General features: G+C 48.4%; 1 protein-coding gene across 3 annotated transcripts; it reads left to right on the top strand.

Moving 5' to 3' along the window:
* The first annotated feature begins 2,548 nt into the window (after positions 1–2,548).
* Positions 2,549–22,271, top strand: LOC146341955 (phosphatidylinositol transfer protein beta isoform-like). 3 transcript variants are annotated; one of them, XM_084805315.1, is made up of 12 exons: positions 2,549–2,639; positions 3,839–3,967; positions 4,980–5,010; positions 5,270–5,415; positions 5,493–5,584; positions 7,569–7,643; positions 10,546–10,629; positions 13,736–13,813; positions 16,066–16,176; positions 16,468–16,590; positions 18,272–18,353; positions 21,065–22,271. In XM_084805315.1, the coding sequence occupies exons 4-11, from the start codon at positions 5,352–5,354 to the stop codon at positions 18,317–18,319; spliced, it is 675 nt and encodes a 224-aa protein (XP_084661441.1). In that variant the 5' UTR covers positions 2,549–2,639; positions 3,839–3,967; positions 4,980–5,010; positions 5,270–5,351; the 3' UTR covers positions 18,320–18,353; positions 21,065–22,271. The 3 variants fall into 3 exon arrangements, with proteins under 3 accessions (XP_084661441.1, XP_084661442.1, XP_084661440.1); XM_084805316.1 differs by lacking the exon at positions 3,839–3,967 and adding an exon at positions 7,255–7,262; XM_084805314.1 differs by lacking the exon at positions 3,839–3,967.
* Positions 22,272–23,389: the final 1,118 nt, after the last annotated feature.

A 23,389-nucleotide genomic window follows, 5' to 3' on the forward strand; every position in this document is an offset into this window, starting at 1 on the left:
GCTGTAGTCCAAGATATCTGGAGAGTGCCTGGCTGGGGGAGGCTGGTGTAAAAAAAACCTGACAAAAGAAGGAAACTAGGCAAGTTGAAGAAGCAGAACTATAGCATGAGCAGACAACCCCCTGCAATAGGATAGGCAGAACTAAGGCAGGCTCTCGCCAAGCACAGCGCTCTTGGCTGCAAGTGTTATGCCCAAAGAAGAGAAAGACAAGAGGAAACATGTGAGGATAATGTGGATTAGAGGCATAATGGGTCTGGTGTGGGGTTGGATGATTACAGGGTGAGGTGCTTTACAAAATAATGGAAAGAAAAGAAATGGCGATCATTTCGCACCTCTGTAGTTCTTTGATCATGTGATTATTTCTGGACTTCTGTTAAAGTGGGAGTGACCACAGCAACCATAGCATTATTAATCACCCTTCTGATTTTAAACATCTGGTACTTTAAAGAACAATCACAACCAGAGATACCGCAAGCAGTGCCCTTCAGATAGTTCCAACATTCCTTTTCCTACTACTTAAAGATATCTTAAAATTACATCTCCTTGATAAGGAAAGAACAAACTATAATTCATTTTGATCACCGAGCAGTTAATCACTCTAGCTGCTGATGGTTAATGTGATTGTTAATGACTTTCAAAGTGTTAGCACAGAGGCACTAAAAATCTCCTTGCCAAATAAGTAGTCATCAGACAATCATGGACCTTTAAAAAAAAATGTATTGGGCATATTTCATCTCCTTTCTGCGCTGGCTTTGCAGAAAGCAGTGTTCATAGACTCCTGATCTTGAAAACCAATCGATAAATGGAACAGGCCCCAATCAGGCCTAGAGAAAGAACCCAGGAGTCCTTGTCCTAACACTCTTCCCCAACCTGGTGCCCTCCAGATGTGTGGGACTGCAACTCCCATCAATGGCCATGCTGGGTGGACTGATGGGAATTGCAGTCCAACACATCTGGAGGGTGCCATCTTGGGGAAGTCTGCTGAATAAGACCCACTTCTCATTCTCCATTCCAGATGAAGCCTCCCATGTTTTTTCAGGCTGGGATCCTGAGTGCAATAGGCAGGAACTTGCCAAGAGGTGTCCTTGCCCCTTCATCCCCAAGCTGGCCAGGAAACAAACCAACAATAGCCAGCAACCTCACAGTTCACCTCCTCTGAGCCAACAAAGCTGCAATTTAGGGTGGCTGGGTGTCCTGCTTTTGCAAAGGACAGTCCTCTATTTTGGAGAGTTGGCAAAGGACAGTCCTCTATTTGAAGGTGTCCTCTCTTTGATGGGCTGTCCAGCCCAAGTCTGGTTTAAAGTGAAAGAATCATAAGAAAGCACAGCAGGGGGGCCTTGAAGGTGCCCATCAAGACTTGGCACCTGGACAGCCAGCTGAGCAGTCACACAGGTCACCTGGTCAGTCTCCCCGCTAGGGTGAGATGTATTGTATTTCATTTATAGAAATTATTTCTACATTTACATCTCTCTCTCTCTCTCTCTCTCAATTAGCATATGCAACTGTTAAGCAAATTGGTGTTTTCTTTTGTCCACTTGCCCCGCAAGTGCACACTCAAGTAGGAAGTAAAACCCATAGCACTCTGTGGGATTTACTTCCGAGTCTGAATGTGGAAAATCAGGTTTATTTATTTGACTTACTTGATTTTACCTGATTTCTACTTGATTTTGGTAGAACCCCACCTTTCTACCAAAGATGGCACTCAAGGCGGCTTACAATCACTGACAAAAGCAACAAGCAAACACACAAAAACACAATTACAAACACAACCGCCAGGGGGCACGTCTTCCTCCAGAGCTCTGAAAACTAAACTTCAAGGAGTTGTGCGGGCTGGTGATGATAGGAGCTGTAGGCGAACGTATCTGGAAGGCGCCAGGTCGGAGAAGCCTGACGTAGAGCAGGAGCAGGCAAGCCTGCGCCTGTCAGATGCCTTGGATGCAACTCACATCAGCCCCAGCCAGCATATGCAATGGCTGGGGGTTATGGGAGTCGTAGTCCCAAACCTCTGGAGGGCACGGGGTGCCTGCCCCCTGATCCAGAGGATGCCCTAGGGGTATGTTTCCCCTTAACCTTTTCATGTTTCAGCAAAATGTATATCCAGTGAATGGTTTCCAACTAGAGAAGCGACACAAGACTCGATTCTTCCTGGCAGCCACGTCCCTCGGTCCCACGCCCGGGAGCGCCTGAGCGTGTCTTTTTCCAACGACGACGAGTGAGCGGCACTCTTCGCGTGCCTCAGAGGCACTCTCTTGCGCGGCCGACCCGGGGAGCGAGCCGGCCCGCGCCGAAAACCAGCTCTACCAGCGCGCCCCCTAGTGGGCCCTCGCCTCCGACGCAACCCATCGCATTCCCTCATTCCCGAGCTGTCAATCCAGGGAACGAACGCCCCGCCCTCGCTCTGCGGCTGGCTCCTCCCCTAACTTCACCGGCCATTCATCGCTCCGGCTGGGGGGGGGGAAAGGGCCTGAGTAAGGGCGGAAGTGGCGGCGGTCGGGGTGGGCGGCCCGGGCCAGCGAGACGCTAGAGTGTGGGCGGAAGTGGCGTCAATGGCCGGGGTGGGACGAGGAAGAGAGAAGGGCTGGTGCTGTTTGGCGTGCGGGGCGCCGGAGGGACGGGAGGATGGTGCTGATCAAGGAGTTGTGAGTGCCGGGCGCGGGGGGCTTGCCTGAGACGCAGGGCGCGGGAAGGGTGAATGCGGGGGCGGGGAGGGGGCTCTCCTGGAAAGGGGTGGGCGGCGGCAGGTCGGGGACCCCAGTGCATATGGCTGCCCGCTTCTCCTGCTCCCCGCTTCCTGCTCGCCTGTCTTTATGTCGCGTCTGTGCTGTGTGTGTGAGCCCACACCTGCAGCACTCGACACACCTATGCACACAGCAGAAAAACAAGGGACCTCTGTGTTTTGGATCTGGCTCTCCAGTGTGGGGGCGGGGAGGGGGCCTTTGCGTCTGCAACTGAGGGCAGCGCTTGCTTAGACTTCTCTTAAAGAGCAGAAGAGGGGAGGGGGGGTCGGCGCCCCCCTCTCCTCCCCTCCCCAAAAGCTGAGTTTATCCTGCCGGAAGCTTTCTTGCGCGCTCAATCCAGGCAGCCACTTGCGTTCCCTGACCCGAAATCTGCCTTTCCCAACTTGGTGCCCTCCAGATGTCTTGGATTACAACTCCCATCGTCCCCTTCCTGGTTGGGGGGGGGCTGCCGGACTGCTTTCCCAGCAGAAGGCAAGCGGGCTGCCCTCCGAAGAAGTGGCGTGTGTGTGCTGCTGCTTCTGTAGTTCGATGGGGCTTTGGGGGTGGGAAGGGGTCCTTGTATCAAAGCTCAGTAAAAAAAATAATCCAGTTGTGGGGGAGGGGAGTAAGGCGTATCATGATCAGATCCTTTTCTTTGACTTCGTACCTCAGGCTGCAGCCCTCTGTACAGTTACTTTAGGAATAAGGCCTGTGGAATTCAGCGGAACTTATCTCTGAGCAAACGTGGGTGCTTGCGGTGCCGGAGTGCCACCACAAATCACGCTTGGGCATTGCTTTTGGAGAAGTTTGCAGCAGATTTCTTTTTTTGTAAAGCAGGCTAGCTGGGGCATCTACTAGGAGAGAATCATAGCAGAAAAGGTAGTTGGGGTGAGAGGGGGAATGACTGCTGACCCTTCCCATTTCACCTGGCACAGATAATTTGGCCTCAAAGGGCTAAGACTGCAGTTGCTGGGAGTGAGACCTATTTAACTCATTGGGTCTTACTTCTGAGTAGGCATTTTCAGGGTTGTGCTGTAAATGTAGGAATGTTTTATAATGGATGTGGGGAACCTGTGGCCTTTTAGATGTTAGACTACAACTGCCATCATCCTTGCCTATAGATCATGCTGGTTGGGGCTCATTGGAGTTGGAGTCTAGCATCTGGAGAGCCACCTCTGTCTTCAACAAGCCATGTGCCTCAAGGCTCCCATGCATAGCGAACTTGCCATCTGTGTCAATGAGCAAATACGGTGAAACGTCATGTTTTGTGCTGGGTGGATGTATATAGGTATCCCTCTAGGCGATATAGCAAGTATGGTAACCTGTACATGTCCTTTTTTTTTTTAGTTTTTATATCCTTCCTCTACGCTACGAGCTTAGATGGGCTTATAGCAGTTTTCCTGCAAGTTGGTAGTTCTGTATTTCCAAGGGGCTCACCATCTAGTGTGTCCCTTTTCCCAGTGAATAAAGCAGTGTTTTCAAATAGGGGAGCATGTCATGACCTGCATATATGATAGTGCTAGATTGTTAGATATTGAGGATGTGGCCATGTCTGCTTTGCAAATAAGTCCACAAGTTCGGTCTGCCTGCCTGCTCATGCATGTGGGTGGAAGGCATGTGTGGCAAGCTAAAGAAAAAGTTCTCCTTCAGTTTATAAAAACTTTCCCAGATTGCTGGCAGCAACTCACTTATCATGCGGGGGTAGAGAAGTGACTATTTATCAGCTTGGTTTATGATATCTAGCAAATCTGGTGCCTCCTTATAAAACTCCAGATGTTTAGAAGATTATCCAGTATATACAGCTCTCTGACCAAATATGGGGATATGTATTCTCCAGTAAATACAGTAGTACCTCTTTTTGGGGGCACCGGTAGAATGTCTTTACGCAGGGACAGTGTAGTAATACAACACGTTATGGGCCTGGGAGTGAGAGATTTCAAGCAGCAAAAAACCCAATAGAAATATATTCTCTCCAGGTGTTTGTCTCGCTGAATCGACAATAAATCTAATCTGAATCTGCAATCTGCCTGGCCTGGTAAACATAATGGCTTTTAAGCTTATAAAGGAATCCTGTTTAGTTCAGATAGTACAGTAGTGCTTTATAAGGGATGTCCATTAAATCCATGCAAGCATAAAAACTCTGTCTGTGCTTTCTGTCCAGTACATGCCCTCGCAGGGGTGGGAGGGTTTGAACGTTGGGGTACCTCTGTCTAACACATGTTTTTCCTCTCTTTCTGTCCCCCTGCTCCTCATAAAAACCAGCCGGGTAGTGCTGCCTTGCTCCGTGGAGGAGGTAAGTGTCTTCTTATAGGCTTTGCTCTGAGGAAGTTCACAGTCATGCTGGCTTTCCTTGGTAAAGGATCGTGGATAGCAGTGGGTTTTTAAAATTTTATTTTGGCATAAGTCAGCACAGTGTTACAGGTGCTCTCCGCCTCCTTTGTTCCCCACAAAACAAGCTGGAGAGGATTTCTGTGGCTACTCTCTTTCCTGAGAGCTAGTGGCCTGTTTGGAGCAAAGGAAGCAGAATTTACCCCCTCTCTTGCCCTCCTCAGTATCAAGTGGGGCAGTTATTCTCCGTGGCCGAGGCCAGCAAGAACAACACCGGTGGTGGAGAAGGGATCGAGGTGCTCACGAATGAACCCTACGAGCGTGAGGGCGAACGGGGGCAGTACACCCACAAGATCTACCATCTCCAGAGGTAAGAACCACCCTGGGCATGGGCATCCGAAGGCTTGAGCCTGCTCTCATGACTTCCCCTCCTTCTCTGTCTTACAGCAAAGTTCCTGGATTCATTAAGATGTTTGCCCCTGAGGGGTCCCTTGTTGTTCATGAGAGAGCCTGGAATGCCTATCCCTATTGTCGAACAGGTGAGCCCTGGAGAGGGACAGGGAAAAAAATAAATCTTTTTGGCACTCCCTGAGTACGCTCCGGAAGAGGAGGATGTTGTCTGGAGTGGTGGTTTTTCAAACTCTCTACCTTCAAGGGACCTTTTTCACATCAACGTGTCAGCCAAGGAACGGCTGCTTTTCTACTGCAGAGGCAGAGGATTCTGGGAGTGTTCCTTGGCAGAGGATTCTGGGACTGTTCCACCCTCAGTTCGCCATTGCTCAACTTGAATTGAGAGCATAGTCTAGGCCAGTTTATCCCCAACCTGGTGCCCCCCATTTATCCCACCTGGTGGTTTGAAATGCCAGAGATCCATGGGGTTAGAGTCACAGGGGAATGAAACTTCTTGAGGAGGTGGAGGGGAGAGTGATGTCTGTTTTGTTATCTGTATTCTAAACCCAGGGTGCACCATTTGTAGGCCGAAACACCTGGAGGGCCACAACTTCCATCAGCCCTAGCTAGCATAGTCAATGGTGAGGGGAGTTGGAGGCCAAAACATTTGGAGGGCCACAAGTTGCCCACCCCTGTAAATCTAAACCATGGTGCTTTCTGCATAAATACAAGTCCTGTACAGGTGTTCACCCTGTACGTAATTAGACTCGTGTGAGGGGACGGACCTGCTTGCCCCACAGCCTTCCACACATTGGAGGAATAACGTTGGCAGCAGGAAGCCTTCTCTACTTGCGTAGTCTCCCTTCAGGGTGTAAATCGCACAAGGAGCCTACCCGAGTAGGCCAGCTCCCTGCTCCAGGCCTTCAGTCCCCAATGCAAGACTGCCTTCTCCCCTACAAGTCTGCCAGGGTTTTAAGATCTTCCGGGGCAAGCCCTTCTCTCGGTCCAACTGCCACCAGAGGCCAGTTTGGTGGGGACACCAGAGAAGGCCTTCTCAATGGCTGCTCCCAGGCTCCAGGGCTCCCCCCAAGAGAGGCTGGCTTGGCTCCCTCTCTGCTGTCCTTCTGCCAACAGGCAAAGATGTTTTTCTTCAAGCAGGCCGTTGGCATGCAAGCCTGTCTGCTGCTGAATTGGGTTCTATTTGGTCAGGTGCTTTTTTTATTGTTGTTGGGTTTTTTAATTGTGTTTTTAATCTATTCGCTTTTATTATTGTTCTAACACAGTTTATTTTAATCTTGGTTTTATTACTGTCAGCTGCCTTGTGTGCCCTTTTCTTTGATGGGGGGAGGTTGAAAAGTGGGGTATAAATCAAATAAATTATAATAAAGTAAATGTGTTGAGGGCTGCTGAGACAGTTGACAAGGACACCATGGAGGAGATGGGGTCAATGGTCTTTCTCTCTCCCTTACTTGATTCTGATCGGGGGGGGGGGTGACCTCCTGAGTAGGGCTATAGTCCGACCCAGCGCCCCTGCCCCAGATGTGTTGGCCTACAACTTCCATCACCCCATGCTGTCTGGGGATTATGGGACTGTAGTCCAACACATTTTAGGGAGGCCAGTTTGAGGAAGGCTGGGCTAACCTTTTGGATATATTGTTGTGTTAGAATAGAATGTGTGAGTTGTAGCTATAGCAGTGATGGGGAATCTTGGGTCTGGTTAGGAAAACTGTCTCTCAAGCTGACTAGGAAGGATTTTGTTTCGCTGTGCAGCACTAACATGTTCTCTTCCTTTCTCCTGTTTTGGTTCCATCTGCTGCAGTAATTACGGTAAGTGCCTTGGGGAAGGGGCAACTCTGGGCAGGAAGGTGGGCAGGCAATGCTTCTAAGTTATCCCCGCCCACACCCCTGATTTCTCTGGCCACCTGGGCACACCTGTGTCCCCACCTTACTCCATTAAGCTCTGGTACAGCCAGCCTGTGAAGTTCACTTTTCATGTGTCACCCATAGGGATTTCCCCAGAGCCTTCTGGGTAACGTGTAGTGCTATCAGTCGTGTATGGCTGTGGGGTTTGTGGGTCCTCTTGTTAGCACAAGGGATTTTGGGTAATCATTGCCCTCTCTCCTCTTTGGACAGAACGAATACATGAAGGACGATTTCTTCGTCAAAATTGAAACGTGGCACAAACCGGATTTAGGTGACCAAGACAACGTAAGTGAGGGGAGTGAACTTGTTTGAAACAGACACCTTGGATTTCACATCCACAGAACCAGAGCGCCCAAGTCCTGCCTAGTTCTCCTCATTAGTAGCAAGAGCTCAGATATCTATACTCCCATTTTTTTATTCTGAAATCAAATGGTATTTGATTAAAATCAGATTATTTTTTTCTGCAGAGGCAGTTACAGGTTATTGAATATCCTGAATAGTTAAGGTTACATTGCATGTATAATGGGAAATAAAGCACTTGCAAAGCTCTTTGAACCTCTGGATTTTTTAAGCACTATGGGTCTTTGCACAGAGAGAACCAAAGTTTCCAGTTTTCTAATAAACTTGCCAGCTGCCAAGACATGGAATTGAAATTTGGCAAACAGGTCAGATTTGCTTGTGTTTTTCATTTTTAATAAATATGTAGTTATTGAATTTTATTGTAACTGTTCTGGGTGGGTTTTTTATCTTGCACGCTGCCTTGAGAGGTTTTTGCCTTTATCGGTGGCCTAAAAATAATTTTAAACAGATAAATGCATAGGCACCATGGTTTTACTGTTGTTGTAAACCACCTGTGGTGAAAAATTGGATATAATTTTTTTCTAAAACACTGAGAGTGTCAAATAATTGGGATTTGCTTTGTGTTTTCTGTGGCTTCTTCAGTTAGCCCTGGAGGAAGAAGATAAGACACAGAGGTGGAGGCAGGCCAAGTGTCGGAATGGTCCAGAAAGGGTTTAGCTGGGAAAAGGGTCATCCTCCTGGCTCTGGGAAACAGCTATTAGTCAGAGTAGACCCACTGAACAGAATGGGACTTAAGTTAGACTAACTTTGGATGCAACCCACTGGGATAAAAGATGGCTCCGCACCTTGGAGAGCTCCTTTAGAGTTCTGACTGAAACCCAGAGTGGATTCATCACCCCGCTGACATCAGCGCCACCAGCCTCCACCAAGATGGAGGCGTAAGGCGTCGGTCAGGGAGAAGAAAGGAGCATAGCATGAAAGCAATGATGAGAAGGGAGGAGGACTTTGCCACACTGCCTAAGCTCTGAGAACTGCCCCAGCCTTCCCCAGCCTGGTGCCCCCAGACATTTGGACTTCAACTTCCATCAGCCCCAGCTGATATGATACTGTTTCCCTGGTGGGCCCCCGAGGAAGGGACACTGGAGATGATCTCACCAGATGGGCAGGTTTGTGTGGGAGCAGGTGGCCCTTTTGGTCGTATTTAGATGGCAGCACAGATTGTATCTTGGCGTATAAACATGGATGCTGAGAGATGAGCTCAACGGTTTCTCAGAGTTTGTTTTTCTGAAATGTCATTCATATATATATATATATATAAATATAAATATAAAATTTGCCTTTCAGAATACAGTTACCATAAATATTAACACTTAAAAATCAATGAAAAATATCCTACACTTAAGCCAAAAACCAAAGTGGAATAATCCCTCAGTTATATCCAGTCCTTCCATTTAATCAGTTAAAATATAACAACCAGTTTCTCTGAAAAGACTTTATTGCATAGAATCATAGAATAGTAGGGTTGGAAGGGGCCTACAAGGCCATCGAGTCCAACCCCCTGCTCAATGCAGAAATCCAAGTCAGAGCATCCCTGACAAATGGCTGTCCAGCCTCGTCTTGAATGCCTCCAGTGTGGGAGAGCCCACCACCTCCCCAGGTAATTGGTTCCATTGTCGTATTGCTCTTACAGTCAGGAAGTTTTTCCTGATGTTCAGCCAGAATCTGGCTTCCTGTAACTTGAGCCCATTATTCCGTGTCCTGCACTCTGGGATGATCAAGAAGAGATCCTGGCCTTCTTCTCTGTGACAACCTTTCAAGTACTTGAAGAGTGCTATCATATCCCCCCTCAGTCTTCTCTTCTCAAGGCTAAACGTGCCCAGTTCTTTGAGTCTCTTTTCATAGGGCTTTGTTTCCAGTCCCCTGATCATCTTTGTTGCCCTCCTCTGAACGCTCTCCAGTTTGTCTGCATCCTTCTTAAAGTGTGGTGCCCAGAACTGGACACAGTACTCCAGATGAGGCCTAACCAGTGCTGAGTAGAGGGGAACTAGTACTTCCCGGGATTTGGAAGCAATGCTTCTATGAATGCAGCCCAAAATAGCATTTGCCTTTTTTGCAGCCACATCACATTGTTGGCTCATATTCAGCTTGTGATGGACAACAATTCCAAGATCCTTCTCGCTTGTAGTGTGGTTGAGCCACGTATCCCCCATCTTGTAACTGTGCATTTGGTTTCTTTTTCCTAGGTGCAGAACTTGGCATTTATCCCTATTAAATGTCATTCTGTTGTTTTCTGCCCAGCGCTCCAGTCTATCCAGATCACTTTGAATTTTGTTTCTGTCTTCCAAAGTATTAGCTATCCCGCCCAATTTTGTGTCATCTGCAACCTCCTCCTCCAAATCATTAATAAAAATGTTGAAGAGCACTGGGCCCAGGACTGAGCCCTGCGGTACCCCACTCGTTACCTCTCCCCAATTTGAGAAGGTCCCATTGATAAGCACTCTTTGAGTCCGATTCTGTAGCCAACTGTGGATCCACCAGATCGTTGTTTCATCTAGCCCACTTTGAGCTAGTTTGTTCATCAGGATATCATGGGGCACTTTGTCTAGGAAGGAAGCATCAGTTCTTCCTTCCTAGATCTGTTTATACTCCAGATTATATTCCAGATTTTTCTCCTCCATTGATTTATAGTGGGATAATCGGCGATTGCCAAGCTTTTGCCAATGCACCATGTGCCTGCCGTTAACATACAACTAACCAAAATCTCATGGCTGGCTGGAGAATGCTGGGCACTGTAGGACTTTTTTCTGCTGAAACATGTATAAGATCGTGTCCTAAGAGACTTTTGAGCCCTTCGAGAATTGACTTTTCCCCCCTGTTTCCTTCACAGGTCCACGGGCTTGATGCAGAGACCTGGAAAGATGTTGAGGTGGTTCATATAGATATCGGCGATCGGACGCACGTGTCGGATAACGTAAGAGGCAACCTCGGCTTTCACTCAGCAGTCGGGGGAGCACTTGGCAAAGGGTTGACCTGATAACAGAAAGCAGGGGGAATTCTGGGAGGGGAGAAGCTCTTGCCATTTCTCAGGCCCACCTTCTGATAGGAAGGAAAGACCCCTTTTCGGCTCTGGGGCCATTAGCTGTAGGAGCTGTTCATTTTATGTTCCTTTGGATGGAAGCCTCTACAAACACCCTTTTGTTCTCTTCCCTGCCACATGGTTGAACTGGTCTAGATCAGGTGCCCTCCAGATGTTTTGAACTATAACTTCCATAATCCATGACAATTGGCCATCCTGGCTGGGGCTGATGGGAGGTGAAGTCCCAAGCATCTGGAGGGCACCAGGTTGCCTATTCCTGATCTAGCCTGAGAGAGCTCGGAAGAAAAGGAGCAGCAGCATTCAGCCACAGCAATTTCACATACCACAACCTGGCCTGATGTACCTCTCTCCTTCCCTTTATCCTCGGCTTTGGCAGAAAAAAGGAAAGATCACTTGTATCTGGCCAGAATCCACAGTGATCTCAAATGGTGAAGCCTTAAGACCATCAGAGGAAAGCCCTACCAAAGGCCTATCTATTTAGTCCACCATTCTGTTCCCACAGTGGCCAACCAGAGGTCCCAGTGGGAAGCCCGCAAGCAGGACATGAGGTCAAGACCACCCCCTCCTGCACGCATGTTCCCAAGCAGCTGTTATTCAGAGGTATGGTGCCTCCGATCCTGGAGGTGGCATATAGTCATCAGGACTAGTAGCCATTGATAAACTTCTCCTCCATGAATTCATCATATTCCCTTTTAAAGCTGTCCAAATTAGTGGCCATCGCTACATCTTGTGGAAGCAAATTCCCCAGTTTAACTCTGTACTGTGTGAAGAACCTTTTATCTGTCCCGGATCTCCCACCAATCAGCTTCATGGGATGACCCCATTGGTTACTAGTATTGACAGAGGGGGGAAATGTCTCCCTATGCACTTTCTCCACACCATGCATAACCTCGTACTCCTCTGTCATGTCTCTCCTTACTCGTCTCCTTTCCAAGCTAACCATCCCCAGAGGTGGTAACCTTCCCTCATCGGGAGTTGCTCCAGCCCCCTGATTGTTTTGGTTGCCCTTTTCTGCACCTTTTCTGGCTCCACAATATAGATGCACGTATGGTGACCAGAACTTTCCATAGTAATCCAAATGTGGTTGCACCCTACATTTTGGGAGGAGAGGTTTCCTGAGTGGAGTGGAGTGGAGTGGAGTGGAGTGGAGTGGAGTGGAGAGCCTGTGTGACTAGGGTCTCAATGCTAGAACTGCTACTGCAGTGGCAGCCATTTGAGGGGCCTCAGTGGGGACACATGCAACATCTCTGACCCATTGGACCATGTGGGTAATCCCCCCCCCCCGCGCTCCAGAAGGGAAGAGGGACCCCTCCCTGTTTGCACCCTTTGGAGAGGGGTTGAAATCACACTACCCAGAATTCCTTTGCTGGATCGAAGAGGGCTACACCACGCCGTTTCTTAAACCACAAATTGCTTCTCCTTTAAGGGCTCTGAGAGACTTCCCATCTTTCCTTCCAGTCCCTCCATTTGTTTTAGTCCCTGCCCCCAGTTCTCAGAAGTGGCGGAAGTCAGAGAAATCTCTTGCTGGTCTTACCAGATCTGTGGCTGTGGCCTTGTAGCCCTGCTCTTTTGTTTTGCCCTTTGAGGTCACGCTGTGGGGTCTGGCCAGATATAAGTGATCTTTCTTTTTCCTGTCATAGCTGGGGCTGGAGTGGGGGAGGGAGGGAGGGGGAAATGAAGGTACATCAGGCCAGGTTGTGGTATGTGGAATTGCTGTGGCTGAGTGTTGCTGGCCCTCTTCTCCTCTCAAGCTAGACCAGGGGCAGGCAACATGGTGCCCTCCAGATGTTTTGGACTTCACCTCCCATCAGGCCCAGTCAGGATGGCCAATTGTCATGAATGCTTGGAGTTGTAGTCCAAAAAATTTGGGGGGCACCAGGTTAGGGAAGACTTCCTTAATATATAACAGAAACAATAGTTGTTCAAACGGATTCAGTTAGTGCAGGAAGAGGAGAGTTTTCTCCAAAACGTCGGGCATGCAAAACACACAATAAACAGGCACTATTGTGACTTTGCCCCTTGTTTTTCTTTTCATGCTTTAACACACACATGCAGTGCTCACTTTTAATCCCACAAATAAAAAATGTGCCCAAACTGCAGAGCAACTGGCATTCTGCCTCTGGCTTCGTTTGCACCAGGAGGCAGCTGAAGAATCTTCTTTTTCCATAGTCAGGTTGAGTCCCAGAAGGGCTTGGGGGATGCCTCTGAGTCTGAGCATGCTTGTCACCACCGAGGGGCTGCGAGCCAGTCTCTCCTCCATGCCTCTAGAGCGGCCTTCCTCAGCCTGGTGCTGTCCAGATGTTTTGGGTGTCAATTCCCATCAGCCCCAGCCAACCTGGCCAATGATCAGGAATGCTGGGAGTTGACCTCCAAAACATCTGGAGAGCACCAGGGAAGGCTGCATTAGAGTAAGGGTAACGACAGGGGTGGCAAAAGCTTCTGCCAGTTCCACCATACTCTTGCTGACATCCTGCAGTGATACTTGGCCCCGGATGGTAACCCTTTGCTTCTGGTTCTTAGCTTTTAGCCTTCTCCAACCTGGTGCCCTCTGTGTTCACTGAGAGTGCTAGGAGTTGTAGTCTGGCACATCTGGACGGCACCAGGTTGAGGAAGGCTGTTTTAGGGCGTAATCCTATGCATGTTTAGACTGAAAAAAAGTGCTACAAGTCCCAGCATTCCCCAGCCAGCCAGTCAACCAGTCTAAGATAGCCTTAGGGGCTATCTTTTTTTCTTCCCTCTGTATTTTAGAAAAGTGGGTTTCTGCTGAAGTGACATTGGGAAACTTGGGAACTTGTTCCTGGAAGGGGAGTTGCACCCTGCCTTTTGGGTCAAGAGGAGTTGGCTCTTTTCTGACTGCTTTCCTACCTTCTGAATGGGGGGGGGCACTGGGGGGGGGACTTCCCACTTTCCTTCTTTTGCTGGGGCTCCTCTGTCCATGCTTCAGCCTTTGTAAGCTTTGCACTCTCTCTTTCCCTCCCAGGATTACAAGCCGGATGAAGACCCAGCACTTTTCAAATCAACGAAAACCGGCAGAGGTCCTCTCGGGCCTGACTGGAAGGTATGTCCACCCAATAAAATGTGAGAACTGACCTTTAGATATGTCCCCCTCCCCACAACTCAGCCACCCCCACTCTGCCTTTCATATATTCCAGGCCTGTCAAGCTGCTTGAGGGCGTCTGAAGAGAGGCGTGGTGGGTGGTAGATATGTAAAGGCCTGGGGAAAATAAAGGGTCTGGTTAGGGGGTGGGATTGAAAAATGTGAATTTATTTCTCGATTTCCCCCAAAAAAATCCCTGGAAAAATATGTTTTTTAAAAATCTTTTTTTCCAGGCCTTCACATCTCTAGTTGGTAGGCTTCCCCAACCTGGTGCCCTTCAGATATTTTGTACCACAATTCCCATCAGCCCCAGCCAGCATGGTCAGTGGTCAGGAAAGCTGGGAGTTGTCATCCCAGACATCCGGAAGGCCTGAGTAGTCAGCCAGCATTTGCTGGAGCCTTGTCAGGGACTGTATTGATCAGGGTGTGCTCTAACCTTCCCTCCTTCTCCTTGGAGGAGAATCAGCTGGAAAGTGCCGTCAGGACTGCTTATGAGTCCTTGCCAGTAACCCCAACTCCTCCCGAGCTTTGAGGCTAGAGTGGCCTCAGATCTACGGACTGTAACATGCAAGGGAAAGGAATTCTTCAGTGAGCCTTCTGGCCTGTGCCAGGGAAGGGCTTGCTACACACCCCCTAAAAAGCTTGGTGCCTGGATGGTAGGGCTATTTAGGTGGTGAGCAAGACAGTGACCTGATCCGCACAATCAAAACAGCCTACCATGGGTTGTTTAAATAAGTTTCACTTTACCCAACAATGGACCATGGGTTACGTGAGGATTGTTTAACCCTTGCGTAACCCACAGTCCCTGGGTTTGCACAACATGGCAAGCCAACGGCTGGGCATTGAATATTCAAAATGGCCGCCTGTACGTGCTGCAGCCCACTGTGGCTTAAATAAGCCACGGTGGGCTGTTTGATCATGCAAACTGGCCCAGGGTCTCGGTCTCTAAAGCAGAGATATGTAACATGCAGCGCGTGAGCAGTTGGTTTTGCAGCCACCACTGCCCCACACTGGTGTGGTGTGTCTCCTGGTGGTTTTGGAGGGGGGGAAATGGGTCCCAGATGTTGCTGTCCCAACTATCAATCCAAATACCTTTTATTCAAGATTCCAAAGCTAGAAAAATACAGAAAAAGGGGGTTGCCTTTAAAAGCCTACATGCAGAACAATATTGTTTAACTCAGCCTTCCCCAGATGTGTTGGACTACAAGTCCCATCACCCCCAGCCAGCATGGCCAATGGCCAGCCCATCTGGAGGGCGCCAGCACAGGGAAGTCTGGTTTAGCTGGTCCTTTAGGACTTGGAAATCCTAACTTAATTCTCGTAACATACACCTGCGCCGATTTCTTTGTCTGCGTGCCAGGACAGGGAACTGCCCACAAGGGGGCTCCATAAAGTTTCCCCAGGCAAAAGAATAGCAGACTCAAAAGCCCTTATTGGGGTGGGGAGAGGCCCAGGAAGCAGGCAGGGAGAAGGGTGACTGACAGCAAAGAAGCCATTGCCGAGTGAGGTGAGTCACAGCAGGTAGCAGCTGTTGAGAGAGGGGCCATCAAAGCCTGCGGTTGCTTCTTGACGTTGAAGAATGTGAGGGCGGTGGCTGGATTTTTCCTGGCAGGGTGGGCAACTTGTGACTCTCGAGATGTTTTGGCTTAAAACTCCCGTCAGCCCTAGTCAGCATAACTGATGGTAAGGGATCATCTATCTATTTATTCGATTTATTAGCTGCCCATCTGGCCGGCTACCTGGCCATTCTAGGGAGTTTCAGGCCAAAACGTGGAGGGCCACAAGTTGCCCATCCCTGGTTTCCGCGATGGGGCAACTTGGGGATTGTGGCTGAAGAGGGTCTTTTGGGGTAACTGGGGGAGGGGCGTCCCTCCAACCCAGCTCCAATCTTTGAGCTGGGGAACTGTGGCGGGGGGGGGGGGCAACCACCCCGCCCTGCACACTGAGAGTGTGCCTCCTCCGCTCCGGATCCTTTTTGGGAGCAGGGCACACAGAAGTGACGCTCCTTGTGTGTCCTGGGGGCGGTGGTACGTGGCAAGGTGTGCGAGTTGGGCTTACCAGGGCACCCATAACAGGCCGCACAGGCAGTTTCTGAGGGTAGCCCACCCCTGATGTAAGAGGAACCACCACATTTTTGCTTTGAAACGTCTAGGTCTAACCCTGTGGACTTCTTTCATCCTTTCCCCCCCTACCCCCCCACTCCTCTCTGCTAGCGGGAACTAGCCAATAACGAGGATTGCCCCCACATGTGTGCCTACAAACTTGTAACGGTGAAGTTCCGCTGGTGGGGCCTTCAAGGCCGAGTGGAGAAATTTATCCAGAAGGTGAGTTCAGGCCAGGCTTGCTCACGCCAGTTTGGGAAAGGGGCCCTGTTGGACAATAGCTATTGTTGGGGTCAGGTTGGCCAACAGAATCTGAGGCTTTGTCCTCTCTTTGAGGGGGCGGGGGGTCAGAATGGGGAAGGTGTTTGCTAAAGCCCGAGCCTAGCTTGTTCTGGTGATTTGCAGAATGAGACCCCAAGGGGCTTAGTTCCTTCTAGGGAAATTGCTGGCTGGGACTTCCCGCTCGGGATGCCTCATCCTGGTTTCTTGATGCCTTTTTTCTCCTCTTTACAGCAAGAAAGACGCCTCTTTACCAACTTCCACAGGCAGCTCTTCTGCTGGTTGGATAAGTGGGTGGATTTAAGCATGGCTGACATCCGGCGGATGGAGGAGGAGACACAGAGGGAGCTTGATGAGGTATTCCGGGGCAGGGGAGCCCATTGGGCATGTCACGCGTACAAGTTTGTGTGCATGCAGACAGATTCTCATGTCTGTATTGACTGGTAGGCAGCGATTCAGCAAATGCAGTTTTCCCTGTTGCCACATCTTGGAGAATGCCTTTTTCACCTATACAAGCCCTCGTACAGAGGTCATCCATGAGCGACCTGCTTCAAGGGCCATTGCCATCAGAAACGTAAGACCGATAGCGAGACATAGCAGGGTTTTCTCTGTGGTGGCTTCCTCACTGTGGAACACCCTTCCCAAAGAGGCCCTGCCAGCCCAGCTCATGTTTTGATGAACCCGCTAGAAATAAAAACGTTCATTTCCACCCACCCACCTCCAGCTGGCCATTGGGGCAATTGGGTGTGAGGCCTTGTTGATTTTACATGAGCTATTTTTTCTTTGCAGATCTGCCAGACAGGAATGTAGAAAAATATATGACTGCCACTGTTCTGTTTAGATGTGTAATGGACTTGCATTTTGTTTTTACTGCCCTTTTATGTTTGCCACCCCAACAGCTCATCAAAACGATCTGGGTGGTATACAAATCTTACAGATGAAAAAAAAAATCTATCTGTACAAGGAAAAACCATACCTGTTACACAGCTGTGGTAGGCACAGAGCCTCAATCCTTACTGATTTGGTAGATTAGTCAATGTAGCTTTTGAAAGAGGTGGAAAACCCAGATTCAAATCTTTACTTGGCAGCAACATTTAACTCTGTCTTTCCCAATGTGGGTCCCCCTGCGCTGCCTTCCCCAATCTGCTGCCCGCCAGATGTGTTGGGCTATAACTCCCAGCATGCTGGCTGGGGCATGCTGAGAGCTGTAGTCTAAAACATCTGGCATGAATCAGGTTGGGGAAGGCTGCTTTAACTGATTGATTAATTTAACTGGTTTAGGGTGCTATCTATGCATGTTTATGCAGTAGTTCATGGCTGACTGGGGAATGCTGGGAGTTGTAGGATTTTTTCATGTCTAAACATGCATAGGATTGCACCCTTAACTGATTTTCAAACCCATTCAATCAACTGAGATTTCTTTAATTAGGTGACAGCCCTATTTCATAGTATGTAGAAGAAGATACTTGGATAGGCATGGGTTTTTCACCCCTGCACAATTAGTTAGCATGCAGAAAATCCATCCCATTTGTATTTAAACTTTCCTTAATTGTTAATTATTTTACTACTTTTGTCTTAATTAAAACTGGCAGGAGGGTTTTGTAACTGTGACTTTGTGTATCTTTCTATTTTTTAATCATAAAATGAATCCTTCTCCTATGTTTAAAAAAAAAATTGGAGTCCTGCTTCCTTTTCATCTGTTCAGCCTTAAGAGAAAAGGAGAACAGGTGTACACAGGGTTTTTAAAAATGTTAGACGTGGGTCCCATTTTTTAGTTTGGGATTAAAAATGGTTCTGGATCTAAAAAGGTTCAATTATTGCTCAGTGATTTGTAAATATATTTAAATAACAATTGCAGTTGATCACTGATCAGTTTTTTTAAAAAAAATTGACAAGCCATAACAAAAAGTCCATGAGAAAGTGAAGAGTAGGGGCGGGCAGATCTATTTTCTGCCCACCCCTGGTGAACAGGGTCAGCACCACCAGTGGATGGAGCTCGAAAGATGTCCACCCGCTGAGGCCTGCCATTTTGTTGTAGATACGGCAGAAGGGCACAGTGAGAGGAATGACTGCTGGGGATGAATGAGTGCCTCCTGCTGCCTGGGCCAAGAAGTGACAAGGTAAGAATACACTGGGGAGTGGGAAGAATAGCATCACTACAGGTGGAAGCTTTGCAGTGGGGTGGGAGGGGGCGGTGAGCCAGTTCAGCAGATCATATCTCAGCTCATAAAGCCAAGATATGAATGAGCCATTTGCCTGCACACACCAGCGAACAAACCAGGAAGCTGCAAATTAATCAGTTTCCCATTTCATCCGAACCAGGAAACTATGGTTGCCAGCTTCAGGACAAGCCGGGATATTAAACCATGGCTTGAAAGTTTAATATCCTAGCTTGTTCTGAAGATGGTAACTATAGTTTCCTGGTTCGGACAAAATGGGAAAATATGGCTAATTAGAGGCTTCCTGGTTTGTTAGCTCAGACTGCGAAGGGCTGGCGTTCCTGGGAAAAGTTTTGTTCACACCTTCACTTAATCAACTGAGATACTTGATTGTCCAAACACAGCCAGTAGGGCGGACACAGACATTTTTTATGGGAAATAACGACAGAAAGCTAAAATTAGTTGGGAGGGGAGATTCTAAAGCCAGTTCATTTGCGTACATAACTTTGTTGCAACCTTTTTAGGGGTATGGATTCTTATAGACCAGGGGTGGGGAATGTGTGGCCCTCCAAATGTTTTGGCCTACAACTCCCATCAGCCCGAATCAGCATTGCCATTGGTAAGGTATGACAGGAGTTGTAGGCGAAAACATCTGAAGGGCCACAAATTCCCTGCCCCTCTGCTAGATCTCTAGGTCTTATAAAAGCAGATAAAGTATGGCGTTTGGCAGGATGATGCTTCACATTTTGTCACCATAAAATTTACCAACAAGGTGTAAGGTTTTCAGCTTGTTTTCCTCCCAGAATTTGATAATTTTTGTTTATATCTGTTTTGCGTTCCTTAAATATAAACCAAAGCATAACACATGGAAGATTTTTTAAAAATACAAAACTGATTTGTAAAAATTAATATGTACCATCGACCATCAGATTTGGATTGCAAATTCAGCAAAAACAATAGCAAAGTACCAAAAGGACAAGCCAGCCCATAGGGAAAATATTAAAAACAAAACACCAAATAACTCTGACCCAAAGGCTGCCTTGATTTGGTCCCAAAGGACCAAAGTGTTGGGTCTGGACACACCTCCCCCTGGGAAGGGCATTCCCAAAGCCTGGCACGGCACTTGGAAAGGCCCTGCTCCGAATAGAGACCCACTGAACTTTAGTCAGCAGAAGACACAGAGCAAGGCCACGGGTGTGGGACGGAGCATGTGACAGGTCCATTTTGGGGAGGGCGTTCCTTAATTTCAAATCAACATTGGATGTTTCAAAAGCCCTTTTGAGTCAGTTGTCAGACTGTGGAGGCAGGGGCGGGCCCCGTGGGCTCTCACCCCACCAGCAATATCTTTGTCCTGGCTGACTGTAACTTGGGGTCTGAAGGGGGATTCTTCATGCTTTCAGCTGAGTGAGCTTCGAATCTTCCATGTGATCTAGACCGCTGATTGCATGGGGCAGGTATGGGCAACCTCAGGCTAGTTATAGCCCAGGGGCATTCCCATCCAGCCTGCCAGCTTCTTCACCAGGCCCCACCCCATGCCCTGGCAGCAAAACCTCTTTACTCCAATCAACTGCTGACGTTAGATGATGATGGTGATGATTATATTTATATCCCAGCTTTTTTCCTCTTGCGAGGAACCCAAAGTGACTGACGTGGTCCTCCTCCTCTCCATTTTATTCTCACAACAACCCTGTGAGGTAGGTTAAGTAGGAGAGTTAGTGACTGTCCCAAGGTCACCCAGTGAGCTTCATGGCTGAGTGGAGACTAGAACCTGGATCTCCCGCATCCCAGTCCAACACACTCTAACCACTATGCCACACTGGCTCTTTTCCTTGGTGAGGCAAGAGCTTTTCCCTGGCAAAGAAAGAGGTGAGGCCTGGAGAGGAAACTGCTGAGTAATTCAATCTTGCTTGCTTCTGAGTTTGTTTTTATTTGTATCCCACCTTTCTACCAAAAAATGGCACTCAAGGCAGCTTACAAAAACAATTAAAAGTGAAACATAAAACAATGCTTTAAAATACAATAAAAACATAACCGTTAACAGAAAATAATTATTAAAAACAGCACCCAGCCCAACAGACCCACTTATAGGCTAAAGGCCTTCTTAAATACAGCAAGCAGTCTTTGCCTGCTGGCAGAAGGAGAACAGAGAGGAACAAACCTAGCCTCCCTTGGGAGAGAGTTCCACAGCCTGGGTAGATATGGAGAGGCTTGTCCTGGTTACTTGTGAGTAGTTACGCTACTCATGCTCCACTCAGTAGTAAGTGGGAGTAGGCATGCTTACTTCTGAGCAGATTGCTGGGCTCAAATAAGTAAGAACATCTTGGCCCTGCCCACTTTGCCTTTGGCCCCGCCCACAGATGGAAGGTGGCCCTTAGGACCCTTCCCAGATTGGAATTCAGTGCTTAGACTGAAAAAGCTTCCCCACCCCTTGTTCTTTGCACATTCAGCGGTGGTCTGATGCTGCTGCTGGCAGGGATGGGAGCATTGTGGGAGGGGCTAGTGTACACATCCCCACTCCTCCCTCCATGCGTTCCAACAGCGTGTGAGGTGAACAGCTGAATTAGGGCTGAAACCTCCATGAAATCTGGCCGACTTCAGCGACTGTTTGCTTCCCTCTTAGGGGAAGACACTGCTTTTGCTAATCCCCACTCCTTGTTTCTTTTCTTCCCCAGGTGCAGTGCCCATTCTGACCCGAGTTTGGACCTATCTTTGTGGGACTCCTCTCTTTCTCTCTCTGTCCCCCCCACCCCGCCTTCTCTCTCTTTCTCCCTCTGCCACCTTGGAAGGGGAAGATGGTTCCTGTTCCTTTTTCTGTCCTGTGGGTCCGAAAATATGCCAAACTACGCACCCCCGCTTCTTCTGACATGGGGAACCCCACGAAACCACCAGTTACTGATCATGGATTAATAGGTGCCCCACCACATGACAAGTGGGGCACAGAAGGGGGGCAAAGGCCTTTCAGAGGCAGGGGGATGTCTGTCTCATTTTCACCCTGCAGAGGCAGGGGACGCATGACTATTAATAATAACAATAATATTAATATTCTTTGGAATCATATTTGGGGGGGCTTTCTATAGGAAGGGGAAAGGAAGATTGGGAATGTTTAAAAGTGGGGTGTCATGGGCAGGGAAGAGAACAAGTGTAAAATGTTGTCCAACGAGTATACTTTTGCCTTCGCTGTGAAGAGTTGGACTCTATATCTTTTTAAGAAACACATGAGAACTTTACTCCAGTACCAAACTCGCATTCATCTTCCCAGGCCATGGCCAACCATGATGTTTTCTTCTTGGGCTCTTCCTGGGCTATATGGTCGAGCTGAAACATGCCACTAAACTGGCTCTGTTATAGGCAGCAAAGTTTCCCTCCCACATTTTCAGGCGTGGTATACACTGCATGGCTCAAACTGTTCTGGGCCACTTTCCTCCCCCCCCCCCTTTTCTGCTTTGAAACAGCACTGGGGTGCACTCCTAAAGCAGCCTTCCCCGAACTAGCGCCCTCCTGATGTTTTGGCCTTCAACTCCGATCAACGCAGGCCAGCATGGCCAGTGTCCAGGAATGCTGGGAGTTGTGGTTCAAAACATCTGGAGGGCACCGGCTTCAGAAAGGCTGTCCTAAGGTTTAAAAAGAGTCTTGTTTTCCCTGCCCCGCCTTCAGGTCCCAGTTTGTGTGAGCAGGGGTGGGGAGGGCAAGTAATTTTCTCCATTTGGGAGAGGCACTTGGAAGCATTTCAGCCACCCTCTGGGATGTTAGGGGAAGCATGGAGACTTTAAGGCCCAGTGCTGCAATTCTAAGGATCTGAACAGTATTTTTTTTAGAAAAGAAAAACACTGAAAAATCTTTTTTTAAAACAAGCAAAACAATAAATAAACTTGAAGTTGAGTTCTTGCTTAATTTCCTGTTTACAGGGAAGGTTGGGTCTGTTCCCGTGGTGGCTAATTTGGGCTGTTTCTGTATGTCCTCTCTGGTTGCAGTGAGGGTCTTTCCCATGGTAGAAGATGGGCTGGAGTGGGGGTAGGGAACTATATATTGGGGGGGGGGACAGATTTCCCCATCACCAGGCCTGCTGTGGGTCAGGTGATGCCAGTGGCTATGGCCACCCCCACAGATGTAATCTCCCTCCCCCACAGATGTAATCTCCCTCCCCATTTTCGCCTTTCTCTGAGCCACTCAGCACAGGGTCACTGTGCAAAGAAACTTGGTCAGCTCTTCCCAGCATCCCCTGGAACAACCTGGAGCTCTGTGGGCTGGATTGGGGATCCTAGCTGGACAGGGGTTCTGTACCCCTAGGCTAGACAGATGGCTGAGGCCGAGGAGAGATACTGTTTATGTACTGGATGCAAAAACTTGCAGAACAAACCAGCATGAAAACCTGCTCGGTCCTCCTTCCCTACCTTTTCCCATGATGAAAGAGGAGGGCTGACTTGATACTTCAGCAGGGTCTCTCTAACCGCAAGCCAGATAATATAGGATGGGAAGCAGGGATGGAAATCCAGGGAGGGAAAGGCACAATCCACAGTTACACAATGCATTTATTTATTTTAAGAATATTTTAATTCCACTCCTCAGCCAAAAAAAAGGAAGGATCTTGGAGTGGCTTACAAACAAACAGTAAACCGTAGTCCCTGTCCCAGGCTTACAATCTAAAAAAGAGATTACACACAAGGATAAAGGAATGAGGAGGGAAGAGGGGGGAAAAGAGGAAAAATCAGGCTAGGTGGTGTAAGAGGGAGGAGACAGGGTAAGAAACAGGAAAATTAAAAAAAAAAAAAACAGGCCCAGGTCTCGTGGCCCCAGGATCTTCTGGCTTGATTAAGAGTTCTGGAGAACTTAAAAGCTTGCACAATGTTCTGTGGCATTTTGGTTGTTATTGATACTTAATCCATCACTCCAGATGATGGATTTCCCCCCCTGGATTTTTTTACTCATCAATTAGTGTGACTATATTTTATATGCTAAAAAGGGTTATTTTTATTCGCATGCTGTGCTCCCATTCTCTT

The sequence above is a fragment of the Heloderma suspectum genome, chromosome 6 (assembly GCF_057233095.1).
Source record: "Heloderma suspectum isolate Gila_16-S chromosome 6, 16-S_ref, whole genome shotgun sequence".
Taxonomy (NCBI): domain Eukaryota; kingdom Metazoa; phylum Chordata; class Lepidosauria; order Squamata; family Helodermatidae; genus Heloderma; species Heloderma suspectum.

What these genes read in the sequence shown, in the direction of transcription:
- LOC146341955 (XM_084805316.1), top strand. Translation starts at nt 2,620, where the DNA reads ATGGTGCTGATCAAGGAGTT. An exon ending in ATGGTGCTGATCAAGGAGTT is followed by an intron (nt 2,640 to 4,979) that starts GTGAGTGCCGGG and finishes CATAAAAACCAG; the next exon opens with CCGGGTAGTGCTGCCTTGCT. An exon ending in CACAGAGGGAGCTTGATGAG is followed by an intron (nt 16,591 to 18,271) that starts GTATTCCGGGGC and finishes ATTTTGTTGTAG; the next exon opens with ATACGGCAGAAGGGCACAGT.